The 22,808-nt window shown below is 40.6% G+C and overlaps 1 protein-coding gene across 1 annotated transcript in view; it reads right to left on the reverse strand.

The window, feature by feature from the left end:
- The window catches only part of FOCAD (focadhesin), a 227,524-nt gene that overhangs the window by 58,639 nt on the left and 146,077 nt on the right, over positions 1 to 22,808 (reverse strand). Inside the window, exons 23-25 of the mRNA XM_075931485.1 lie at positions 20,867 to 20,959; positions 14,730 to 14,818; positions 8,241 to 8,282 (exon numbers count right to left, since the gene is read on the reverse strand). Of these exons, the coding sequence (XP_075787600.1) occupies positions 8,241 to 8,282; positions 14,730 to 14,818; positions 20,867 to 20,959 (224 nt within the window). The remainder of the gene's footprint in view (positions 1 to 8,240; positions 8,283 to 14,729; positions 14,819 to 20,866; positions 20,960 to 22,808) is intronic.

The raw sequence follows: 22,808 nt of genomic DNA on the forward strand, positions 1-22,808 counted from the left end.
TGTGTAGATAGTAGAGTTTTAATCATAAATTGTAAACCTAGGTCTTTTCATGTGTTTATGGTTGCTTTACATGATAATATTTCACCTGTCCTGTTTATGTAACACTTTAAAAATCAGCAAAAGGATTACATAAATAAAATTTATTATGAAACAAAAGGCAAAAAACTATTATGTACATAGTTTAGTCCTATTCAGTGTCTACTTGGCGCTTCTTGGCTTGTCTCTTGTATTCATTAAATGGAGCATTTCTTGTCACTGTCCAGCATTAGTCTGCAAGCATTGATGGGCTCCATTTGCCCTGATAGTGTTTCTCCATTACTGCAATGTCCTGGTGAAATCGCTCGCCGTACTCATCGCTCACTGCTCTGCAGTTCAGTGGAAAAAAAATCTAGATGAGTGTGCAAAAAATGTATCTTTAGTGACATGTTGCAACCAAGGCTTTTGTATTACTTGAGAAGGTTTTCCATCAACAGCCTGTAGTTGTCTGCCTTCTTGTTTCCGAGAAAATTTATTGCCACTAACTGGAAGGCTTTCTATGCCGTCTTTTCCTTGCCACGCAGTGCATGGTCAAATGCATCACCTCGAAAAAGTTAACGAATCTGAGGACCAACAAAGACACCTTCCTTTATCTTCGCTTCACTTAACCTTGGAAATTTTCCACGGAGGTACTTGAAAGCTGCTTGTGTTTTGTCCATGGCCTTGACAAAGTTCTTCATCAGACCCAGCTTGATGTCTAAGGGTGGTAACAAAATCTTCCTTGATTCAACAAGTGGTGGATGCTGAACACTTTTCCTCCCAGGCTCCAATGACTGTCGGAGTGGCCAATCTATCTTGATGTAGTGGGAATCTCTTGCATGACTGTCCCATTTGCAGAGAAAACAGCAGTACTTTGTGTATCCAGTCTGCAGACCAAGCAAGAGAGCAACAACCTTCAAATCACCACAAAGCTGCCACTGATGTTGGTCATAGTTTATGCACCTCAAAAGTTGTTTCCTTCACATGGACTGCATGACCAACTGGAATTGATGGCAAAACATTGCCATTATGCAGCAAAACATCCATGACTTCTAGGAATAACATGATGCAATTCATATAATGTATGACGCAATACCAGCTTCAGATTGCATCATTCATTGTTTTGCCTAAAAAGCAAGTACTGTCCAAACCCAGTCATAGATTTATTCATAGATCCAGTCCAAGATGTATTTTAGTCATTTCTGGTTTAAATTGAGATCCCTTCCCTTTATGACTCACTTATCCTCCACCATTCGCAAGTCAAGGGTCGTATATACTGACCCAATAGCATATCTTGAAAACTAGAGCCAATCAACAATTTTAAGCATCATTTTCGTTCTCAGTGACCCAGAATTAGTAAAGTTTGACTACATTTATTTCAGAAGCATTCTGGCTGTAGAGCAGTGTTATTGCCCACCCCTGCTATATAGGGTGCCCCATGGCCCCTCTCTCATCAGTTCCTTTTTGCTGGAACTCCAACAGAGGGGAGGAGGGTGGGAGGTTGAATGGACACAAGCAACACATCTTGAAGAACACCAGTTACAGAATAGGTAACTTTCCTTTCTTCTCCCAATGCTTGCTCATGTTCATTCAACACAGGTGACTGTAAGCAGTGTATGCAGAGGTGGGCAGGAGTTAGGAGAACGCAGTCTGCAAAACAGCCCTCCCGAACACATCATCATCCCTGGCCTGCTGTGTGATGGCATAATGAGACGTGAATGTACGTACCAATGACCACATTGCTGCTCGGCAAATGTCTTGGATCAGGACATGCGCAAGGTAAGCATGTGAGTAAGCCTGAGCCCTGGTGGAGTGGGCCCTAATCAGCTCCAGTGCCAAGCCCCTGCTAATTTATAGCACACATGGATGCAGGAACTAATCCACATGGACAGCTGCTCAGAGGAAATCGGGGAACCCCTCCCATGCTCCGCACAGGCCACGAAAAGCTGTATGGATCTGTGAAAGGCACGTTTCCTCTCCAGGTAAAAAGCCAGCACCCGACACATCCAGTGCGTGAAGGCACCTTTCCTCATTGTTCACACAAGGCTTAAGGTAGAAGACCGGTAGAGAAATGTTTTGGTCCACATGAAAGGTGGAGACCACTTTAGGGGGAAAGGCCGATGAGGATGCAGCTGGACCTTATCCTTAAAGCCGGGTATATAACAGTTCCAACTGTAGTAGGTCAGGACATTGATGTAGTCTATTCAGGATTCACTGTTGAGGCATCCTGACAGGTCTCCCGCTAGCTTAGCGATGATAAACGTTCGGCTGTGTGTGTTTTTGTATGCTGCCTCAGTTTATCATGTCAGCTCTGTGCAGGTAGCTAGCATAACAGACTTCACATAAGCCCCCAAAGACCACAGATTCAGGTAAGATATGAAGGCACCGAGTCAGATTAATTGTCGACAATGCAGCTGGATGGCCTCCGAGCCCCTATGCGTTTGTACCTGTGACAATGGAGTTGGCTCAATCCATAGCATGGATTTCATTATTGTCCCCAGGCCAAACAAAGAGTTAAGTCAAGGTATCCAAAAATTTATAGACAGAGATAGACAATCTATGATACACACCTTATGTATCATCTTATTAATGACACGTTTGGTACCTCCCCTTGTACTTACTTCCCGTTATGCTTTCACTCTTGTTGTTTTAAACTATCTTATTATGTAGTCAGTTGGGTGTCCTTGTACTATACTGGTGGAATGTATTTACATATTTCATGTGCTTTTATCAGTGCTAGCAATTCTAGTGCTGAGACACTCTGACTTGCAGGCAAACACATGCTTTTGACAAAGCCTGTCTATTACTCCTAGTATAACTCTTGCTTACTTTGGTTCAAGCACCAGGCCCATACTTCGGGCTCTTTCTTTCTTCTACCCTCCCGTACTTTTGTTTTTTCTGGGAGGATGTTTACCCATTGTCCCGGAAAAGCATAATCAAGGTGATCTAGTGGGCAAAACACTGTTATGTGACCATCTTGCTTTGCCAACCACACATTCATGCCTCATCTGTCCCTTAGTCTGTACGACTGACAGACAGATTTTATTTGCCAATAGTGTTAGGTTCCTTATAGCAGGCCTGGGAATGTTAGGCCCAGGACCATATTCAATGAGAGGGGAATTATGTTGATGTTACAGTCTAACAAAGGCTGATGTCTGTGAACAAAGGCTTCCATAATTATGCTAAGTAAATATACATAACTGTATAACTTACATTAATACTAATTACTAATTAATATTTAATAAATACAGATACACAATTAGATATGGGTATTACAGGCAAATACAGGCCTAAACAATTAATACATAAAAGAAATAAGTATACAATATAAATATGAATAATATAAGTGAGTATAAGGCCCTGCTAGAAGAGGTGTCGTCTCTGGCCCTGGCGGCCTTGCAGGTGGCGTCAGGTGATGCAGACTCGGTGGCTCGCTCTATGGCTTCTGCCATCTCCTCCTACTGTCGGGCCTATCTCCCTCCAGAGGCACAGAACTCCATACAGGACCTCCCCTTTGACACTGGTGCCTTGTTCGCAGAACAGATGGACACTATATTGCATTAGGGATGTTAAATATCAAGTATTTGACTAACTGAATAGTCTATGCATTTTGCATCAATTATTCGATTAGTCGATAGGGCACCTCCACCTTTGAAGTTTAGCAACAGCCAGCTAAAAGCACCATGTGGCGCATGGAGTAAGCTGGGGACTTGCTGACCCAAGGCTTCATGCAATGCTGCCCCTTTGAAATGCTGTGTGTAAGGAAGCTTCCATTCCTTTTGAAACCACACTGCAGGAATGGAAGCTCTCTTACACACAAAATGAGGAGCGGGAGCAACGACTCTTTTGGCGCTAGGACTCCGCCACTGATGTAGACCTTGGAGACCAGAAACGTTCAGAGGGTCTTAAGGAGCTACAGCGCCCCGAAGAACCACTCCTCAAGTCCAGGGAACAGGATCCATGGTGCCGGGATGGGGACTGGGAGAAGCAGGATATGCCTTGTGCTGGCATGGGGGGTATATGACTGCACAGGTCTGTGCACCAACTCTGGCAACGCAGGAGATCACACGTTGTGCCCTGATTTCTCATGTGTAGACCGATGGGGACTTCAGAGCTGTCTCCTCTCGGACACCAGAGGAGAGCGTCATTGGATGATGCCAAGAGACTGGGGGCCAAATAGAAGTTTACCCCTGTCCCGAGTCCCTATTGGTGTTGGGGATGGTATTGGCATGGCACTTACATTCTGCATAGGCTAGAAGGCCTCCAGCATGGAGCAGAGAGAGACCTACAACACCAATGAAGGTGACTCAGACATGGGACTTGGTGCCTTGTGGGGCTTCGCCAGCCTGTCCACTGACTGGTCACACTTCTTTCCATTATTTTTATGAGGGGACTTGTCTCTGCCTGGCTTCCTAGCCAGTCTAGCCGGGGCTGTGTTTGATGACCAGCGCCAAGCCATCAATGCCAGCGGCGTGCTGCACATCGAGGCACCAATACTCAGTGCCGAGTCTGACCACTGATCCTGCGGAGCAAGTGCAGATGCCATTAAGTGCACTCCAAGAGGAATGCTTCGTTCTTTAATAGTTGTGAGACAGAAGGACCTGCAAATGTGACACATGTCCTTCCCCCCCAGGCAACGCAGGCAGGCAGCATGTAGATCTTTAACTGGCATGAACTTGGGGCATGCAGTGCAGGTTTTGAAGCCAGGGTAGGGGGCATGCCCTGTTCCTCAGGCAGAGTATCTTTGAAAGAATGAAAGTTCAACAATTTACAGGTACTTTAGCAGCTCCTTTAGAATAATCAACAATGGTAGTGTTTGCTGCAGCTAAGGCAGGAACAGGCTGTTCCAAGCACTGTCACTGGCAGTAAGAAGGAACTGAGGAGTGCAGGCCCGTGGACCGCCCTATATAGTGAGGTATGTGTGCGCTCCTCCAGGGGACCCTGGCCCCTACTGGTACCACTTAGGCTATGTCTAGACTGCAGGCTTCTTTCGAAAGCATCTTTCGAAAGAGCCTCTTTCGAAAGATCGCGTCTAGACTGCAGGCGGATCTTTCGAAAGAGAAATCCGCTTTTTCGAAAGAGAGCACCCAGCGAGTCTGGATGCTCTCTTTCGAAGACGGCCTATTTACATTGAAGAACGCCTTCTTTCGAAAGAGGAACTTTCGAAAGAAGGCGTTCTTCCTCGTAAATTGAGGTTTACCGCCATTGAAAGAAAAGCCGCGTTCTTTCGAAATAATTTCAAAAGAACGCGGCTTGAGTCTGGACGCAGGGGAAGTTTTTTCGGGAAAAGGCTACTTTTCCCGAAAAAAACCCTGAGTCTGGACACGGCCTTAGGGAAATCTTCTAGCACCAGTGCATATGGCAGGCACATACACCTATTTCGAATGGACATGAGCAAACACTAGAAGTAGAAACAGGGTATTCATATGCAAGTTTTCCCATGAATTATCTTGATTTTGAAAATTTCTAGGGAACAGGCATTCTTGTGAACCTTTTCTGCTAAATTCCTACAGATATATTTTATAAAATTTTCCTAAAACCAAGACATTGGGATTTAAATTATGTCCAGAAAAAAGACTGCAAAGATAGGTGCCAAGAATTTATTTGTCATCCTGTGATTTACTTTTTTTGAGATATTATGTAGAATAGATTATATGAAGTACCACCAATTTTGTGTCATGTACAGTTCTAGTTTGGTGAAACGGTCTACATTTAATTTTGTTTTTTTAATACATTGTAATCACTTTATTGCATGCCCAGAAAGACTGCTTAGCTACTACTATAGCTATTAATCTATCACTCTGGAAGCTCAAACCTATTTTCCTGTCTTAAGAGATTTCATTTTACATCTAAAAATGATTTTTTGAGAAAGCAGAAGAGCATCTTAATGGAATGCCATTGACCTTTCAGCTCTCGGTCACTAAATCCAGACCACTTTGTATCAGAGATAGCTAAAATAATTTTGATTAGGTGAAACTTAAAACACAACAAATAGACTAGTAGCACCTTAAAGACTAACAAAACATGTAGATGGTATCATGAGCTTTCGTGGGCACAACTCACATCTTCAGATGACCACAAAAGCTCATGATACTATTTAAATGTTCTGTTAGTATTTAAGGTGCTACTAGGCAATTTGTTGGTTTTTAAGTTTTTCCAGTTACAGACTAACTCAGTTACCCCTCTGAAGCTTTTGATGAGGTGGTAAGTTCATTTCTCAGAGTATTCTTACCTCAAATGACTTCAGAATTTATTGATATAGTCATTTATGTTGATGTCCATTACTAATTGGTTGGTTACACTCTAAAAGATTCAAGCTAATTAGATACTTTACAACTGACGTCACCCCATCTTGTCATTAAATTCATAAAACATAATCTGCTATCAAGCAAACTATCAGCTTGTCAACATAAAAACCAACAACTTCAGACCCCAAAACCATCTAGGTTCTATGCAGGATTGACAACGGCAGTAGGGGAGGTTGGAACTCTGGGGTCTTTAAATTGCTACTGGAGCCATGGCAGTGTGGTCTGGGCAGCTCTGAAGGGCTGGCTAGGGGAAGCTAGCCCCAAACCTCGTACTTTCCAGGGGGACCTGCAGCTATCCTCCACCCTTCCTCAGGATTTTCTCTCTTAGCCCTGGTTCTATGAGAAGAACGAAAAATGTTTCAAAACCCAGACCATTCTATCCTGGAATGTATTGCAGTTAGACTGGGAAAAAGCACAAAACAGGGAAAAAGTTCTAGAGACATGGTCTATCTATGAAGAATTCCCTTGCAGCTAGCCATGAAAAGAGTTTATCCCAGGAACCAATAGTGACAAGTTACCAATGAACTAATTTGACCCATGAACTAATTTTTTTTTCAGAAAATTAGGCCTTGTTACTTGGAACCAGGAAATGACACTGTAAGAGCTCATTATGTTCCTGATTTGTATCTTACTCTTCATAGTACTCACACAAAGGATTTCAACCTCTACTTCTCTAACTATTCATAGGTATTTAACAAATAGCTAACAATTTAGAGTTTAATTTTAATCAGTTCCTTCTTCTTCCTTTCCTCTTCCATCTTCCCCTTCTCCACACAGAAGTGAGCTACCTGAAGGTGGATTTGCAGGAAAGCATATGGATGTGAACATTTCTAATTGCAGCATTCATCCAGGACAGCTTCATGGTTAAAGATGCAAAAACCTTCAAAATCTTTGCAGAAAATGTGAGTACCTAAAACTGCCAGAACTCTGAACTTCCCAATATACTTAGATCTAACCTTCTCTGTAACTCCAGCAGGAACCACCCACAAAATAGCACTGCTGCAAATATCCATGACAATCAAGAGTTATTTTTACCCAGATTTGTGGCACCACAGGTTGAATATAAGAAGCTGTTATCCATGTTAACCAACCACACAGACCGACCCAGCAACAGGCAGAGCAAAGGGGGCCTGCCATCGAGGAGGGCAAAGTGGCAGCTGGAGTTCCAAGCCTTTTAAATTGTCACACAGCATGCTCCAGCCTGTTTAGAGCTTCCTGGGGAGCAGAAGGCACCAGGAAGGCAATGCTTGGGGGTGCCACGGTTCAGGCAGCCTCGAGAGGCAGCTGTCCTCAACACTCCTCCCCCATTTCCACGAGGCCTCTACCCCTTCCAGAAGCACAGACTCCCCTGCACAGAGCAGAGTGAAGTTGATCAAGAGTGGGCAAAGAAGGAAGAACTCAAGCCACTAGCAACTATCCCGAAAGATCTCCAAAGGCATTTGAGAGCGGAACCAGCATGTTCACTGCCAATGCAGTGCCATACGCTAACACACGAGTGAGGGCATGAAAACATGTCTGCATCTACCGTCAGCTGGGAGAGGGGTCTGGACACAAAAACGAGAGCCAGTGGGTTAGCTTTGAAGAAGTTATGCTCCACCTTCAACACAGCTGAGAGGAATAAAATAATTAAAACAATGGTTTAAGGAAAGTCACTTGCCATAAAAGACTGGACCAATAGAGTGAACAAAATGTATAGTATAGTACTTCACCTTTCCAACGGCCTATGCCTAATGCTTCAGATAATGCACCTAGCCAACAGCACAATGGGAGTACACAGAGAGAAACTCCCATCCTTATACTTGTGGCTATGAGTTGAAATCATTCAAACATGTATAGGAAATATGGCTTGTTTCATGCACAATGAAAAAAATGCAGCAGAAATAACTTTCTAGATTCTAATAAAGGAACAATTCTTACTTTGAAGCACCCTTGATAACATCAGTCAGCATGTCTCTGACCCTGTAAGAGACACAGGAAGTGAAGTTAACATTAGATTCAACAATGCAGCATGAACTTAACCAAGACTCACATTCCTTCCAATCCTCCAAGGGACCATTCTATGTTAGTGTCTTATCTATCTATCTATCAATCTATCAGAGATCTGTGTGCCTGTGTGCAAATCCAGTTGTTCAAGAACTCCTGTGTGAAGTATCTGGCAACTCTACCCCCTCCCAGTGTTCTGTCTAATCATTTCTATCCTTGGGCAGGTTGAGTTTTATTTTGTGGGGGTTGAAATTTTTTATGTGCAACGCCAATATTAAGGTAGTGTGTGGATGTGCACCACCAGCACAAATAAAAATCCTAAATATAAATATATATTTTAAACAGTCCATAGGTATGGAAGAAAATATATTAAAACAAGGGATAATTAACAAGGAGCAATGCTTACGAGGTTTATTTAATATAAAATCAAATAAAAAGAAAATTAGCACTACTCTTGAAGTACATGCATCATCATCCTTTCTAACAACTCAGGCTAGTAAACAAACCAAAATGCATATTATCCACACGTGGCTTTAAGATGCTAAAGAAATCTTTGAGTCAACAAGAAGGGAGAGTAAAAGACATTCATGCAGGTTTATACAGTTTCTCTGGGGAATGTTTACGATCCATGCTATACAAGAAGAAGTGAAACTGAGACCTGTAAAAACAGATGCAAGTTCTCCTTGTTTGAAACTTTCACCCCGTATTTATCACCAACTCAAAAGAGAAGCCCCAGAGCAAATTAACATGTGACTTCAGGATTTGTAGACAGACACATGTTCAAATAGTTTACAAATAAGGTTTCATCCTATAAAACAACCAGCATCACATCTAGTACTTGCTACTTCTAACTCGTAAGAGTCAGAACTCTACTACCTAGCAAAGGTCTAGTCTTAATTCAATACAATACTGTATACCACGTACTAATTAGTAACACAGATTTTTTTAAAAAATCATGAAGATCAGAATTTTAGATATCTACAACACTGCAAAAAATCTTTTCCTTCCTTGCAGTGGTACGCAACCCGTGGGTTGCGACCCCCTTGGGGGTCGCAGAGCTTGGATCCAGCCAGCTGCTTTTCCTGGTTTCCCAGTTTGGTGCCCAACGTACATGCGGCGGGGGTGGAGGAGTGGCAGGAGAGCTGCCTGACAATGAAAAGAGCCGCTTACTTTTATTTTTTTTCCCCCTCACCCAAATTTGGCAGCCCCCGTGAGGGTCGTGAATGAAAAAAGGTTGCACACCACTGCCTTAAGCCATTAACACCAATGTAAACTTTGTTTGAAATGTAATCATGCAAATGTCCTGGCACCCCCATACAGCCTGCTTCCCACCCCCCTCCAACCCAGACTGACAGAAAGTGTCTCCCTCTCCCATCTGGACTGCAGCAGGTAAGTCAGGACACCGCAAAAAACTCCCCCCTGCCTCCACCTCACTGGACAGATGCTAGCACCTATCCACCCTTTCTTTCCCCCACCTACTCCTATACAATCTGCTCCCCCAGCCCAGCCAGGTGCTGAGATAAAATCCTGTTTCTCAGACTTGGAGACACTAGCAGCATAGCTAGGAGTCAGGACAGGACGCAGCACAAACTCTCCACCCCCAACTCGCCTATATGCCAGCACTCAGCCACCCACTATTTCCCCAAACCGTCTGCTTTTTCCCTTGCCTTCCCAGCCAGGAGGCTTGAGGAGAGTGGTGGGTTTTGCCTCTACCTGTGCCTCTTTCCTCTCCAGGCTGCCCAGCCAGGAGATAAGACTCCCCAAACTTCCCTCCAACTCCCCCCAGCCACTTCTTCCCTCCTTCCTCTTCATCTCCCCAAACTTCCCTACCCTATAACTCCCCCCCTCCCCCCAGCCACTTATTCCCTCCTTCCCTTTTCCATATCTTCCTTTCCTACCTGCTATCTGGGCTCCTCCGTTTCTAACAGGCAGTTGCTCCTGCTCAGTGAGAGGACCCCTCCCCCCAGGAGGTCAGCTGAGCTCCCTGCGCAGGAGCGCTGAGCCTCTGGGCAGGGCTCATTAAAAGCTGCACAGGCACACTGCTGCACAGCTTACAGGGAACCTTGCCCTCCAGCCTCCTAACTTTTTCCTGTACTGCACCCCAACATTCCCAGGGCCCTGCCTGATTCTCACACTCCTCCATCGCCAGCTCCCCGCCCTGAAGGACCTAGACAATACCAAATAAGTCTTCTAGTACTTGTGTATAAAACTTATTTCATAAAATTTGTCAACTACCACATTACATTTTTCACATCCTTAAATCCATTAAGACTGTCCGATAAAAAGCCTCTTATCTGATTTTATATTACATTGTGAAAATTACAAGTCCATACAGCAGCTATAAATTTGACCTACCAATTGCAGATAGATTTTCAGGTAATGTTCTGTGTCTCAAGCTAATAAAATGAAATATTCTACAATGGAGAACTAACTACAACAATGTATCCAACATTTACTGTTGTCCAGAACATTCATGTGGTTATCTGGTAGTGCAATAGTCTAAATTTATTGAAATGAAAGCTATAGTTTCACTTGAAATACTTTCTAAGTTACTGTGACCAATTCAGAACATATTACTCGACTGCATTTATTTAGTTTTGTATTCATATCCAGAGGATGAGCTGCCAAAAATCTTTTTAAAAAATCAAGTTTTTTTAAAATATCTAAATCTCAAACCGCATAATTTATAGCGTGAAGTAGTAAATTTTAAGTCAGACTGTCATCTAACCTGAAAAATATCTATCCTTCAATCACATTTCTACAACACATAATAAAATACTTGAAATTATAGCTATGAAACAGAATGTATAGGTCACTCATTTTTTAAAGAATAAAATCAATGTTTCATTTTAAGTACAAGGCTTATTTTTCCAGTCACTAAAAAAAAAAACCTACACAGGAAACATTTACACTAAATGGCACAACTGTTCATGGAAATTTCCAATATAATGGTGAAAAAATGCATTAAACAGTAATATTCTGTATTGCCCTCTCTGCTGTAGTAAAAGTCAAGGTTAGATTTAAGGATGGGCAACACTGGTAAATACCTAATAGGCCCTCTGAGTTTTGGTCCCTCCTCTCAGCTTCACCTGATCCTGCAATGTGCACAGCACCCTCAAGTCCCTTTAAGTGAATAGGAACTGCTGGAACTCAGCACCTTACAGGATTGAACCAATGAGGATTGGCCCAGAGAGACTTTTAACCTTACAATTGGGCTCCTAGTTCCTATGCTGACTGAGCAGTTACATCTGCACCCATACGAAGTTAAATTAATTTTTCAAACATCATTTAATTTCACAGCTTAAGTTAAATTATAATAAACACTGGGAAGAGGAGGCTAAGGCAGATTTCTTTGCTCTCCTGACCTAAAAAAGCCTTTTTGCAAGAATGTCTTATATTCACACCCTACCTCAGAAGTTCTAGGAAAGCAATGACAACCATTATAGAAAAGATCGACCAAACAGCACTTCGTGACAGTGATGGGCCACCTAGAAAACTGAGTGATCCACATAAGTGGTTCTCAATCTCAGTGGGCTGCAGAATTGTTGTAATCAAGATGGTCTCCCAGGATAGGGTAGTTTGCTAACTGAGCTTTTATATTTAGAATTTGTGGGGTATACTGATTGAACTGTAGCAACATTTTGATTGGATACAGAGGGAGCACGTGGCTCTTAAAGTCAATAGTGTGTGCAATCAACTTGCACTTCACGTACATATGCTGTACATGTGTGTCACTTTAGTAATATCAGTAGGAAAACAATTTATGTGAATGGAAACTAGAGGAATCTGGCAATCCTGCATGTCGGTAACAGGAAGCAAAATGTTTTGTGGGCCACACATAGAACCCCAAAGGGCCACATGCACCCTATGAGCTGAGAGGGTCTTAGATGAAACCTAAGCCCCAGTGTTTGTTCTACTCTTCTCTATTTAGTTTCTTAGAAGATGCCCAAGAGCATAGGAGTCTGGAAGTTTATTATCACTTTGTATTGTTCATTTGGTTTTCTAAGTGAAATAAGACCAGATCTTTTATATTTAAAAAAAAAAAGAACCCATGTATATTTAGAGCCTGATTTTGTGATGGACTGAATACTCGTCACTTCATTTAAAGTCAGTAAGAGCTCTGTGCTCTCAGCACATTGCAAACTGGAGCCTTTCCTGCTCTACATATACAACAATGAAATGACCATGCTCAGAGCCTCTTTGTATGGATTAAACACATTTGGTCTAGCATTTACTGTGAAGTTTTTGGCCTCTGGAACTGAGGTTTCATACAGCATTCTACAGAAAGATATGTGGAATGGTTAGAAGTGCAGTTAGAAGTGTTGATAAAGTTGTGTAGATACTGTAGATAGCTGTTTATTTTCCCATCTAATATCAGTGCAAAACTATCTGGATGTTTCAATTGATTCACACATAAAAGTAATTTTCTCTTGGTCTCTAAGTGGAATTTTTCAGGCAGACCTTTAGGGCTCGTCTACACTAGACAGTTAAGCCTCTCTACCTATGTCACTCAGTGATAGGAAAAATTCATACCTATCAGAGATTTAGTAAAGCTGACCTATGCCCCAATGTTGACAGCATTAGATCAGCAGCAGAAAAGAAATGGATTTCCTACAGTTACAGAATAGGGTCTTTTGTCGCTCCAGCAGCTATCCACACTACGGCACAAGAATGGTGCAATTGCAGCATTTATAGGGTAGATATACACAGTGATGCATCAATTTTTCTTCTCACCACTTCCAGAATCCCTTTGTCATACTCAAGAAATCTATTGCTAGTGAGAAATGATTGTGCCTTCCTCAGAAGTGTTGAACAGGAAAAGAAACAATTTTTTCATCCAGCAAGGGCATTTGAGATTTATCGCTTTTTTTTTTTGGTCACACAATCAAATGAAAAGTCAAAATCTCATATGTTTGTGAATGGATAATAAAAAGGGGGATTGTGTGTCAGTCAAAATGTTCAGTGTTGATTTTAACCTTTTAAAAGTGTTTAATGTTTTGATATAAATTAAAACATCAAAATGAAAAATCATTTCAAATAAATGAAAAATTTTAATGCCCAAATGGGATGTTGAACAGTTCTGAAATGTTCTCTCTCTCTCAATGTGGGTATTACAGCCAGAGAAAGGGAGAGATCTCTGTAATACAAACATGACTAAATCCTCATCTGCTCTAAAAGCAGTGTCATTCCATTTATTTCAATGGAACTACACTAATCTCTTCCAGCTGCAGAGCTGGATGAGAGTATTCATCTTTAAAAATACATAGATGCACATACATTATGCCCATCAACATGGTGAGACAGGTTGGATCACATGGGTCCTCTTGGGGCAGTCACCTGTTGTGTTGGTCATGTCAGTGAGCCCACCTACCTGCCTTCTGGGGCACCCAGTCTTGCTGTTCCAGAAGTTCTGGTCTTCCCAGCCAAGGATCAGAGTTGAATCCAACCCATCACATATGCTCTCTCAGAACATCCACCAACCTTCCCCGTCCATGACTGTCCGTATTAGACCAATTTCACAAGCCAAACACACAGAGAAGGACTGGAACTTAATTTCATTCACAAGTTTAATTCTCATGCAAGTGGTATGAATTGTGATGTCCGATGGCTCGCACATTATCAACTAACCTAACAAAAAAGGTGCTAATGGTTCTTGATGTCTGTGTAGAATCTGGTGTTGGCCATCTTCTTTTCCAAGTGCAAACTAATGGTTCTTATCAGCCTCTTGTAACTATTTAGTCTTTAAGGTGCTACTAGATTATTTGGGTTTTTTTAAGTCTTTCCTGTTACAGGCTAATTCAGCTATCCCTCTGAAGCTTATCTATTCACTATCTCTTTTTTTCTTCCTCCCCTCCATTTTTTTCCCCTTCTCCCCCTCCTTCCCTTATTTATTCTTGGACCTGGACTTAACACCCCCCGTCAGTCATCTTAAGAACTGGGTTGTGTCCACGAACGTTCATGATACCAGCTACATGTTTTATGAATCTTTAAGGTGCTACTAGACTATTTGTTGTTGTTGAAGTTTTTCCTGTTATAGACTAACTCAGCTACCCCTCTGAAGCTTATTAGAAATATAAGCCTTGACAAGATATAAAGTCATATTCAATACAATCATCATCATTTTATTAAATTATGCACAGAGCAAAAAAGGTTTTCATATAACATGATATAAAATAACTACAGTTTTCAATTCCTTTACACTACTGTCACTAGTAGGTTCCATAAACTGGGTTAGCTACCTGTGAATATAAACATCCTTACCTACACTCTCATCTCCTTTTTAAAATTAGAGACCAAGTCTGCTTCTTCTCATTAGCACTCATACTGATGATTGAACTTGCAACATTAAAGTCTTTGAACCAGCCTTGCCCTTTTGCCCCATCACTTGCAGTTACAAGTGATAAGGAGCAGTCATTCCCTTACCAGAGCCAGGCTGTAAATTGTTTGTACTGCACCTCTTCAGGATCCTCTTTTCCATGTTTTAACTGCATCTCCAGCTCTGCCTGTCTCCCCTGCAAAATCACAACATAAATCAGAAGGAGCTCTTGCATGAGTAATAATTCTGAGATTTCTGTGGGGAACACTTGTGTAGCAGATGTAACCTTTCCCTGGAGATCCATATCATGATTGACCTAATTGTTCTTGATACTATAACCCATTGAAAGATTCAATGTATTAAGTGAAAGAATTGCAACTTTTTATTCTAGGAAGTGCGGAGTGGTTGTCACAGATAGAAATAATGGCTTCAGCTACTTGCATGGCCCTTCTCAATGATGGAAGGAAACTTATTCCGTTATGACAAAAAGGATTAACAAATTTGTTTCTCACAGGGGAAAAGATTTGGAAACCAAGTACCTCAAAGGAATAATTACATCAAAACTTTTTTACTTCATGCATAATTTAAACAAGAATTTCTCAAACTTTACTCATTGTGATTATCCTCTTTTGCAATCCCTCACACCAATTCTAGCTGTGCCTCAAAGGATATGCTGTTGGATTTCTTTCTAGTTTATTGGATGCTGCTGTGATCCCAGAAGGACTGATTGGAAAGTGTTAAGCAAATCTGTTCAGAGAGACTCAGAACTGGAGTTCAGGTTTAACTTCCACCCCCAAGACAACCATTGATTTTAATGCGTTTGATGGAAAAAATACACAAGCACAAACATTTTTCTAACATTCTTTCTGTGGGATTATCATGAAAACTTGAAACCATGAGAGTAATCTCTGTGAATTACATTTGGATTTTGCAAAAAGTAAAACAGGGAATGTCTATACAAAGAGTTAGTGCATAGCAAGCCATGGTGTGAATCTTCAGCGTGCTAGCTTGCCACACACTGACTGACTGTGTGGACACTGCTTCTGCTATGCACTAAAAGTTCCACAATGCACTTAAAAGGGAAGTACCTCAAAGCACATCATGGAACTTCTACTGAACAACGAAGGACTCCATAGTATGCTTTGAATAACATCCAGAATGCTATGGAACAGTCAATATGTGGTAACAAAGTCCAATGTTTAGCTGGCTTGCTATAAATTCACATTGGCTGTGTCTAGACTGGCAAGTTTTTCCGCAAAAGCAGTTGCTTTTGCGGAAAAACTTGCCAGCTGTCCACACTGGCTGCTTGAATTTGTGAAAGAACACTGACGATCTAATGTAAGATTGTCAGTGTTCTTGCGCAAATACTATGATGCTCCCGCTCAGGGATAAGCCCTTTTGTGCAAATGTATTTGCGCAAGAGGGCCGGTGTAGACAAGGGAGGACTGTTTTGCGCAAAAAAGCCCTGATGGCAAAAATGGCGATCGGGACTTTCTTGCACAAAACCACATCTAGATTGGCACGGATGCTTTCCCGCAAAAAGTGCTTTTGCGCAAAAGTGCAGTGCCAATCTAGATGCTCTTTTCCGCAAATGCTTTTAATGGAAAAACTTTTCCGTTAAAAGCATTTGCAGAAAATCATGCCATTCTGTCTTACTATGCACTAGAACGCCACATAGACAAGCACTAAGACTAAATAAAGTAGTCTGATCATAGTACTTAAAGAGAGGACCAGAAGTCAAGACTCTACATTCCATTCCCAGCTCTGCCACTGATTCCTATCATCCAGATTCTAAAAACATCCTCAACTTTAAGCATATGCTTAAGTCCCTTCCAGTTCCACAAGGCACCTAAGCATATATTTGTACATATTGCTTAGTCATAAGAACAGCCATACTGGGTCAGACGAAAGGTCCATCTAGCCCACTATCCTGTCTGCCGACAATGGCTAATACCAGATGCCCCAGAGAGAGGGATCAAAACAAGTAATCCTCATGTGATCCCTCCTCTGTCACCCACCTCCAGAGAAACAGAGGCCAGGATACCATTGATGGACCTAACCTCCATAAATCTATCTAGCTAATAGCCACTGATGGACCTAACCTCCATGAATCTATCTAGCTCTTTTATGAACCCTGTTAAAGTTCTGGCAAGGAGTTCCACATGCTAACTGTACACAGATTAAATAAAAACTTCCTTTTGTTTGTTTTAAATCTGCAACCTCATTTGGTGACCCCTAGCTCTTTTATTGTCGGACTTAGTAAATAACTTTTCCTTATTCACTTTTTCCATACCAGTCATGATTTTATAGACCTCTTATCATATCCCCACTTAGTCTCCTCTTTTCTAAGCTGAAAAGTCCAAGTCTTTTTAATCTCTCTTCATATAGGACTCATTCCAAATCCCTACTAATTTTTGTTGCCCTTTTATGAACCTTTTCCAATACCACTATATCTTTTTTGAGATGGGGAGACCACATCCGTACACAGTATTCAAGATGTGAACATATCATGTTTTTATATAGAGGCAATAAGGTATTTTCTGTCTTATTGTCTATCCCTCTTTTAATGACTCCTAACATTCTATTTGCTTTTTGGACTGCCACTGCATACTGAGTGGGTGTTTTCATAGAACAATCCACAATGACTCCAAGATCTCTCTCTTGAGTAGTTGTAGCCAAATTAGTCCCCATAATATTGTATGTGTAGTTGGGATAATTTTTTCCAATATGCATTACTTTACATTTATCAACATTAAATTTCATTTGCCATTTTGTTGCCCAATCACTTAGTTTGGTGAGATCTTTTTGAAGCTCTTCATGGTCTGCTTTGGTCTTAACTATCTTGAGCAGTTTGGTATCATCTGCAAATTTTGCCACCTCACTGTTTACCCCTTTCTCTAGATCATTTATAAATAAGATGAATAGGATTGGCCCCTAGACAGACCTTTCGGGGATACCACAAGTTACTTCTCTCCACTCAGAAAACGTATAATTTATTCCTACCATTTGTTTCCTGTCTTTTAACCAGTTGTCAATCCACGAAAGGACCTTCCCTCTTATCTCATGACAACTTACTTTACTTAAGAGCCTTTGGTGAGGGACCTTGTCCAAGGTGTTCTGGAAATCTAAGTATACTATATCTACTGATTCCCCCTTATCCACATGTTTGTTGACCCCCTCAAAGAACTCTAGCAGATTAGTAAGGCATGATTTTCCTTTACAGAAACCATGTTGACTTTCCCCCCAACAAATTATATTCATCCAAGTGTCTGACAATTTTATTCTTTACTATAATTTCAACTAATTTGCCCGGTACTGACATTAGACTTACCGGTCTGTAATTGCTAGGATCATCTCTAGAGCCCTTTTTAAATACTGGCATCATATTATCTTCCAATCATTAGATACAGAAGCCAATTTAAAGGATAGGTTACAAACCACAGTTAATAGTTCTGCAATTTCCCATTTGAGTTCTTTCAGAAACTCTTGGGTTAATGTAATCTGGTCCAAGTGACTTGTTACTGTTAAGTTTATCAGTTTGTTCCAAAACCGCCTCTAATGACACCTCAAACTGGGACTATTCCTCAGATTTGTCATCTAAAAAGAATGGCTCAAGTTTCGGAATCTCCCTAATATCCTCAGCTGGGAAGACTGAAGCAAAGAATTCATTTAGCTTCTCTGCAATGACTATTATCTTTCAGTGCTCCTTTAGCATCTTGATCATCCAAGAACCCCTCTGGTTGTTTAGCCAACTTCCTGCTTCTGATGTTCTTAAAAAACATTTTATTATTACTTTTTGAGTTTTTGGCTAGCTGTTTAGGCTAACTCCTTTTTGGTTTTTCTTCTTATATTTTTACAATTAATTTGACAAAATGTATGTTCTTTTCTATTTTCCTCACTAGGACTTGACTTCCACTTTTTAAAAGGTATCTTTTTATCTGCCACTGCTTCTGGTACCTGGTTAAGCCAAGCCATAGTGGCACTTTTTTGGTTCTCCGACTGTATTTTTTTAATTTGGGGTATATATTTAAGTTGGGCCTCTATTATGGTATCTTTGAAAAGTTTCCAAGCAGCTTTCAGAGATTTTACTTTTGTCACTGTACCTTGTCATTTATGCTTAACTAACTTCCTTTTGTTTTGTAGTTGCCTTTTCTGAAATTAAATGCCACATTATTGGGCTGCTGAGGTGCTGTATAGCTACAATGCAACCAAGTGTGTGCCTCCCAGCTCCAACGAACAGACAAAGTAGTGAGGCCTGAGCCAACATTTAAAAATAGTGACACAGATGCTGCTGCACAAATGAAGGCTGAGATTAGTCTCCTGAATGTAAGCCCACTTGACCTCCCGGGCCTGCGCTTGTGTGACTAGCCTGAATCATGATCAGTACAGCAAAATCCAGATGGCTATTTTTTGCACATTAGTCCACTAGCACAAGACTTTCTATCTGGACTTGAAAGCTCACTCGTAGCTATAGTGTAGATATATCTTTAAGGCTCACTCCTGGCTCTCTGTGCTTGAGTTCTCAATCTGTAAAATGGATATAACTCCCTCACTTCTTCATAGGGATACTGCATTACAAGTATAAGTTAGTTCATACCAATAAGTAAAGTGTTTTGACAGCATCACATGGAAAGTGCTACAGAAGCATACAGTATAATTATTAATCTAGTTCTCTGAAAAGACAAGCATGCAAATACATGGGAGCAGATTTCAAAAGGTACAATGGTATGCTTCAGCACTCCAGTAAATTACAGAAAATCCTCGAGATCATTTCAGAAGCAAAACTGGTAAGACCTGTGCTTCTCATGAAATCTTAGGCTATGTCTACACTGGCAGCTTCTTGCACAAGAACAGCCGTTCTTGAGCAAAAACTTGCCCGCTGTCTACACTGCACGAGCATTCTTGCACAAGTAAATTTACACTACAGCATTGTAAAACAGGGCTTCTTCCGGAAGAGTTATTCCTCTCCCCACAAGGAATAAGCCCTCTTGCGCAAGAGCTCCTTCACAAGAGGGCAGTGTAGACAGGCAACATGAATTTCTTGCGCAAAAAGCCTCTATGGTTAAAATGGCCATTAGAGCTTTCTTGCGCAAGACAGCGTCCACACTGCCATGGATGCTCTTGCGCAAAAGCACATGGCAGTGTGGACGTGCTCTTGTGGAAGATTTTTTGCACAAGAACTCTTCTGCAAAAGAGTTCTTGAGCAAGAAGCTGCCAGTGCTGACATAGCCTTAGTATATGAGGTAGAGGGATGAAAGAGGAGGATAGCATAATACAGGCAGCAAGTGCTCCACACTAGAGTTAAAACCTAAAATTACTATTTCAAATGTAGGTTTGCTAGTTCTGTTTTGCAACAAAGCTATGTTTAAATCCGACACACTATCACTAATTAATATTTTTTTTAAATGGTATCTCTAGACATCCCTAATTCATGTTTAAATTCTGTTATCTCACCATGAAGATACTTCCATGAAACTTTTGGCATTTGCTCAGAAGTTTGAGCTGCTCGCACTCTGAAAACATCCAATATTGCTTGTCATATACTGGGAGAAAATCATTCCTGATAGCAGGACAAAGCCAGTCATACGTTGCTTTTAACAGGAAAACTATGTATTGCTACAATTTTATAGATTGGCACCTCTGTGGTCTGAAAATCAAGCTGGGTAATCTCACTGGAACAGATTCTCTGGTCTAATTTCCAGTACTGCTTTGGGGTGGGTCAACTGTTTTTACAATAAAATAACATTTCTCTTTCCAGGCCTGACTGAAACAAGAGAAAAGGGAGGGGGAGGAGATGTGAAGAAAAAAAATAAGACCTATATTTAACTTTTTTTTTTTTTTTTTTTTTTTTTTGAGGGGAACTCAGTTTCTCTTTTACCAACATTGTCCCACTCCAGTATTTTCATACAACTCCTTTCAGTAATGAATAACTGGTTAAAATTCAAGGTAAAAGCCCAAATTCTAAAACTGACACACAGAACCATTGATACCAATGGGGCTCTGAACAGGAGTAAGGCAAGCAGTGTTAATTCTTTAGCAGGAACGAGACATGTGTGAAATCTACCTTCCTCAGATGCTACTTATGGATGAACTCATATCAACCTTTAACTTGAAGACTTGGCTTATGTTTATGTAATTTTCTTGAATTCAAGATAAAACGCAGCCTTGTAAAAAAATGTTATATTTGTAGAGACGTCGTTGACGGCAAAAGTAAAAACGCAAAACACCAAGCAACTCAAATTACCTGTAAAACTGCATGGTACGTTCTACTCATAAATCCAAGCCAGCACTCAGGAAGCAAGAGAGAACGGTGCCATTCAGAAGGCTGGATGCCAACCTGTATGACATACCAAACAAGACTGAAGTTACATTAGAATTAGTTTAGCAAGAACGTGATTTACATACTATCCTAGTATTTTAAGAATAAAGATACTTGATCTTTTTATAGTGTACTTAAGGAGACATAAAACCCTAAGACTGAAGACAAACTAACTAACTTAAAGTGTACTTGAAAGTTTTTGAATAGAATGACTAAGTTTAATGGGTCAAACTCTGCTTTCAGCCCTATAATTGAAATGTCACTGAGTCAATTACAATTTCTGCAGTGTCATGCATGTTACAGTGTTTACAAGCATAATACAATGTCCATGGTCAGAAGAGTTTACAAATTAATGAGGTACTCCTAGGAACACCCAAGCACGATACTCACTGCTGACTAGTTTACAGTAGCACTTAGATACTATGCTGACAGATGTTGTCTTAATATTGAAATGCTACTGAATTTATAAACTGATCCCAATGAGAACAGTGCATTATTCACAGAAGAAAGCACATTTAGTAAACATATAACAAACAAGAGATGCAACAGAAAAGAGGGAGAATTAGTGGGTTTTTATTTGCAACTGTAGTTTGACTTGATAGTTCAAAATATGTTTTTTTCTTTAAATGCGAGTTATGTTTTAGAAATGCTACATTATGCATAAGAACAGAAGTAAACAACAAGAATGAACATTAGCTGTGGCAGGCTAATCATCGTAGGGAGTTTTAAGGAGGGATGGAAAATGGGATTGCTAGCCAAGATAACTACAGTGGGGCTTTAGTCAAAGCTGCTGAATACTTTGAACCTAATCTTTATCAACAAGCATTTTTTAAACAAAGGAATGTATTAACAAGTCAAAAAAGCAGTTTTGCTAGAGACAGTATCAAGGTGAAATAAAGGAGACAAAGAAACAGTTTTGCCTACATCCGTGTTCTTGATAATTAGTTGCAGTTAGGAAATAAATTGATCTGATCTTCCCAGTTACAGCAAACTAGCCATTTGCTAGTAGTTCAGCAACTTATTTCAACTGCACAAGGAATGTGTGCGCGTGTGTATGTGTGTGTGTGTGTGGGGGGGGGGGAGAAATCCCGTTCACTTTGAAGAAAGAACTAGGACCTGATCCCGCAATCCTATCCATGTGGGACTGGAGACTCAAATCTCTTCAGTAAGTACCATAACCATAGCTTAATAAGGTCTTTACATTATATTTTGAGAGCATGCTGAAAAACAAAATATTCCAGTTTATAACTCAGATTGGAAAATTCACAACTGAAATCAAGAAAGGTAACTTGTCTTAACTGCAACTTCATTTTCCACATATTGGTAAATTGCTATCCTGCTGTTCATCTCCACAGAGCCTGCTTCCATTAACCATTCATGCAACATAAAAACAGTTTGCTTCCTAAAACTGTTGTACTGCTCCAAAAGTACTTCGCTACACTCTAATAGCACTGTTCAAATGTTTAGAACTAAGTATATGCTTAACAAAATTTCTAACAGAAAAAAAACCAAACTGACAAGGTCTAGCAATACACAAATACAAGGTTTGGGAGTTTGAGTAAAAACAAACAAACAAACAAACAAACTATCCCTTGGCAACCATATGCTTGTAGAAGATAATGAAATGTTAACACTAAAAAATCAGAGTCCTCTCCACTTATATCCCCATCCCCCAATAGACTGAATGGTAGAGAAGGGGAAAACATGCACACATACGCACACAGACAAATAAAAATGAAGATTGTAAATAAGATTAAGAGCTTTGAAAGCTTTTTTTTAAATCAGATGTAATTACGAATAGTGAATTAATATATATAAGGTAACATTTAGACCAAGACCTTGCCTGACCCAAGTATGTTTTTTCCAA

Source organism: Pelodiscus sinensis, chromosome 6, assembly GCF_049634645.1.
Source record: "Pelodiscus sinensis isolate JC-2024 chromosome 6, ASM4963464v1, whole genome shotgun sequence".
Lineage (NCBI taxonomy): Eukaryota > Metazoa > Chordata > Testudines > Trionychidae > Pelodiscus > Pelodiscus sinensis.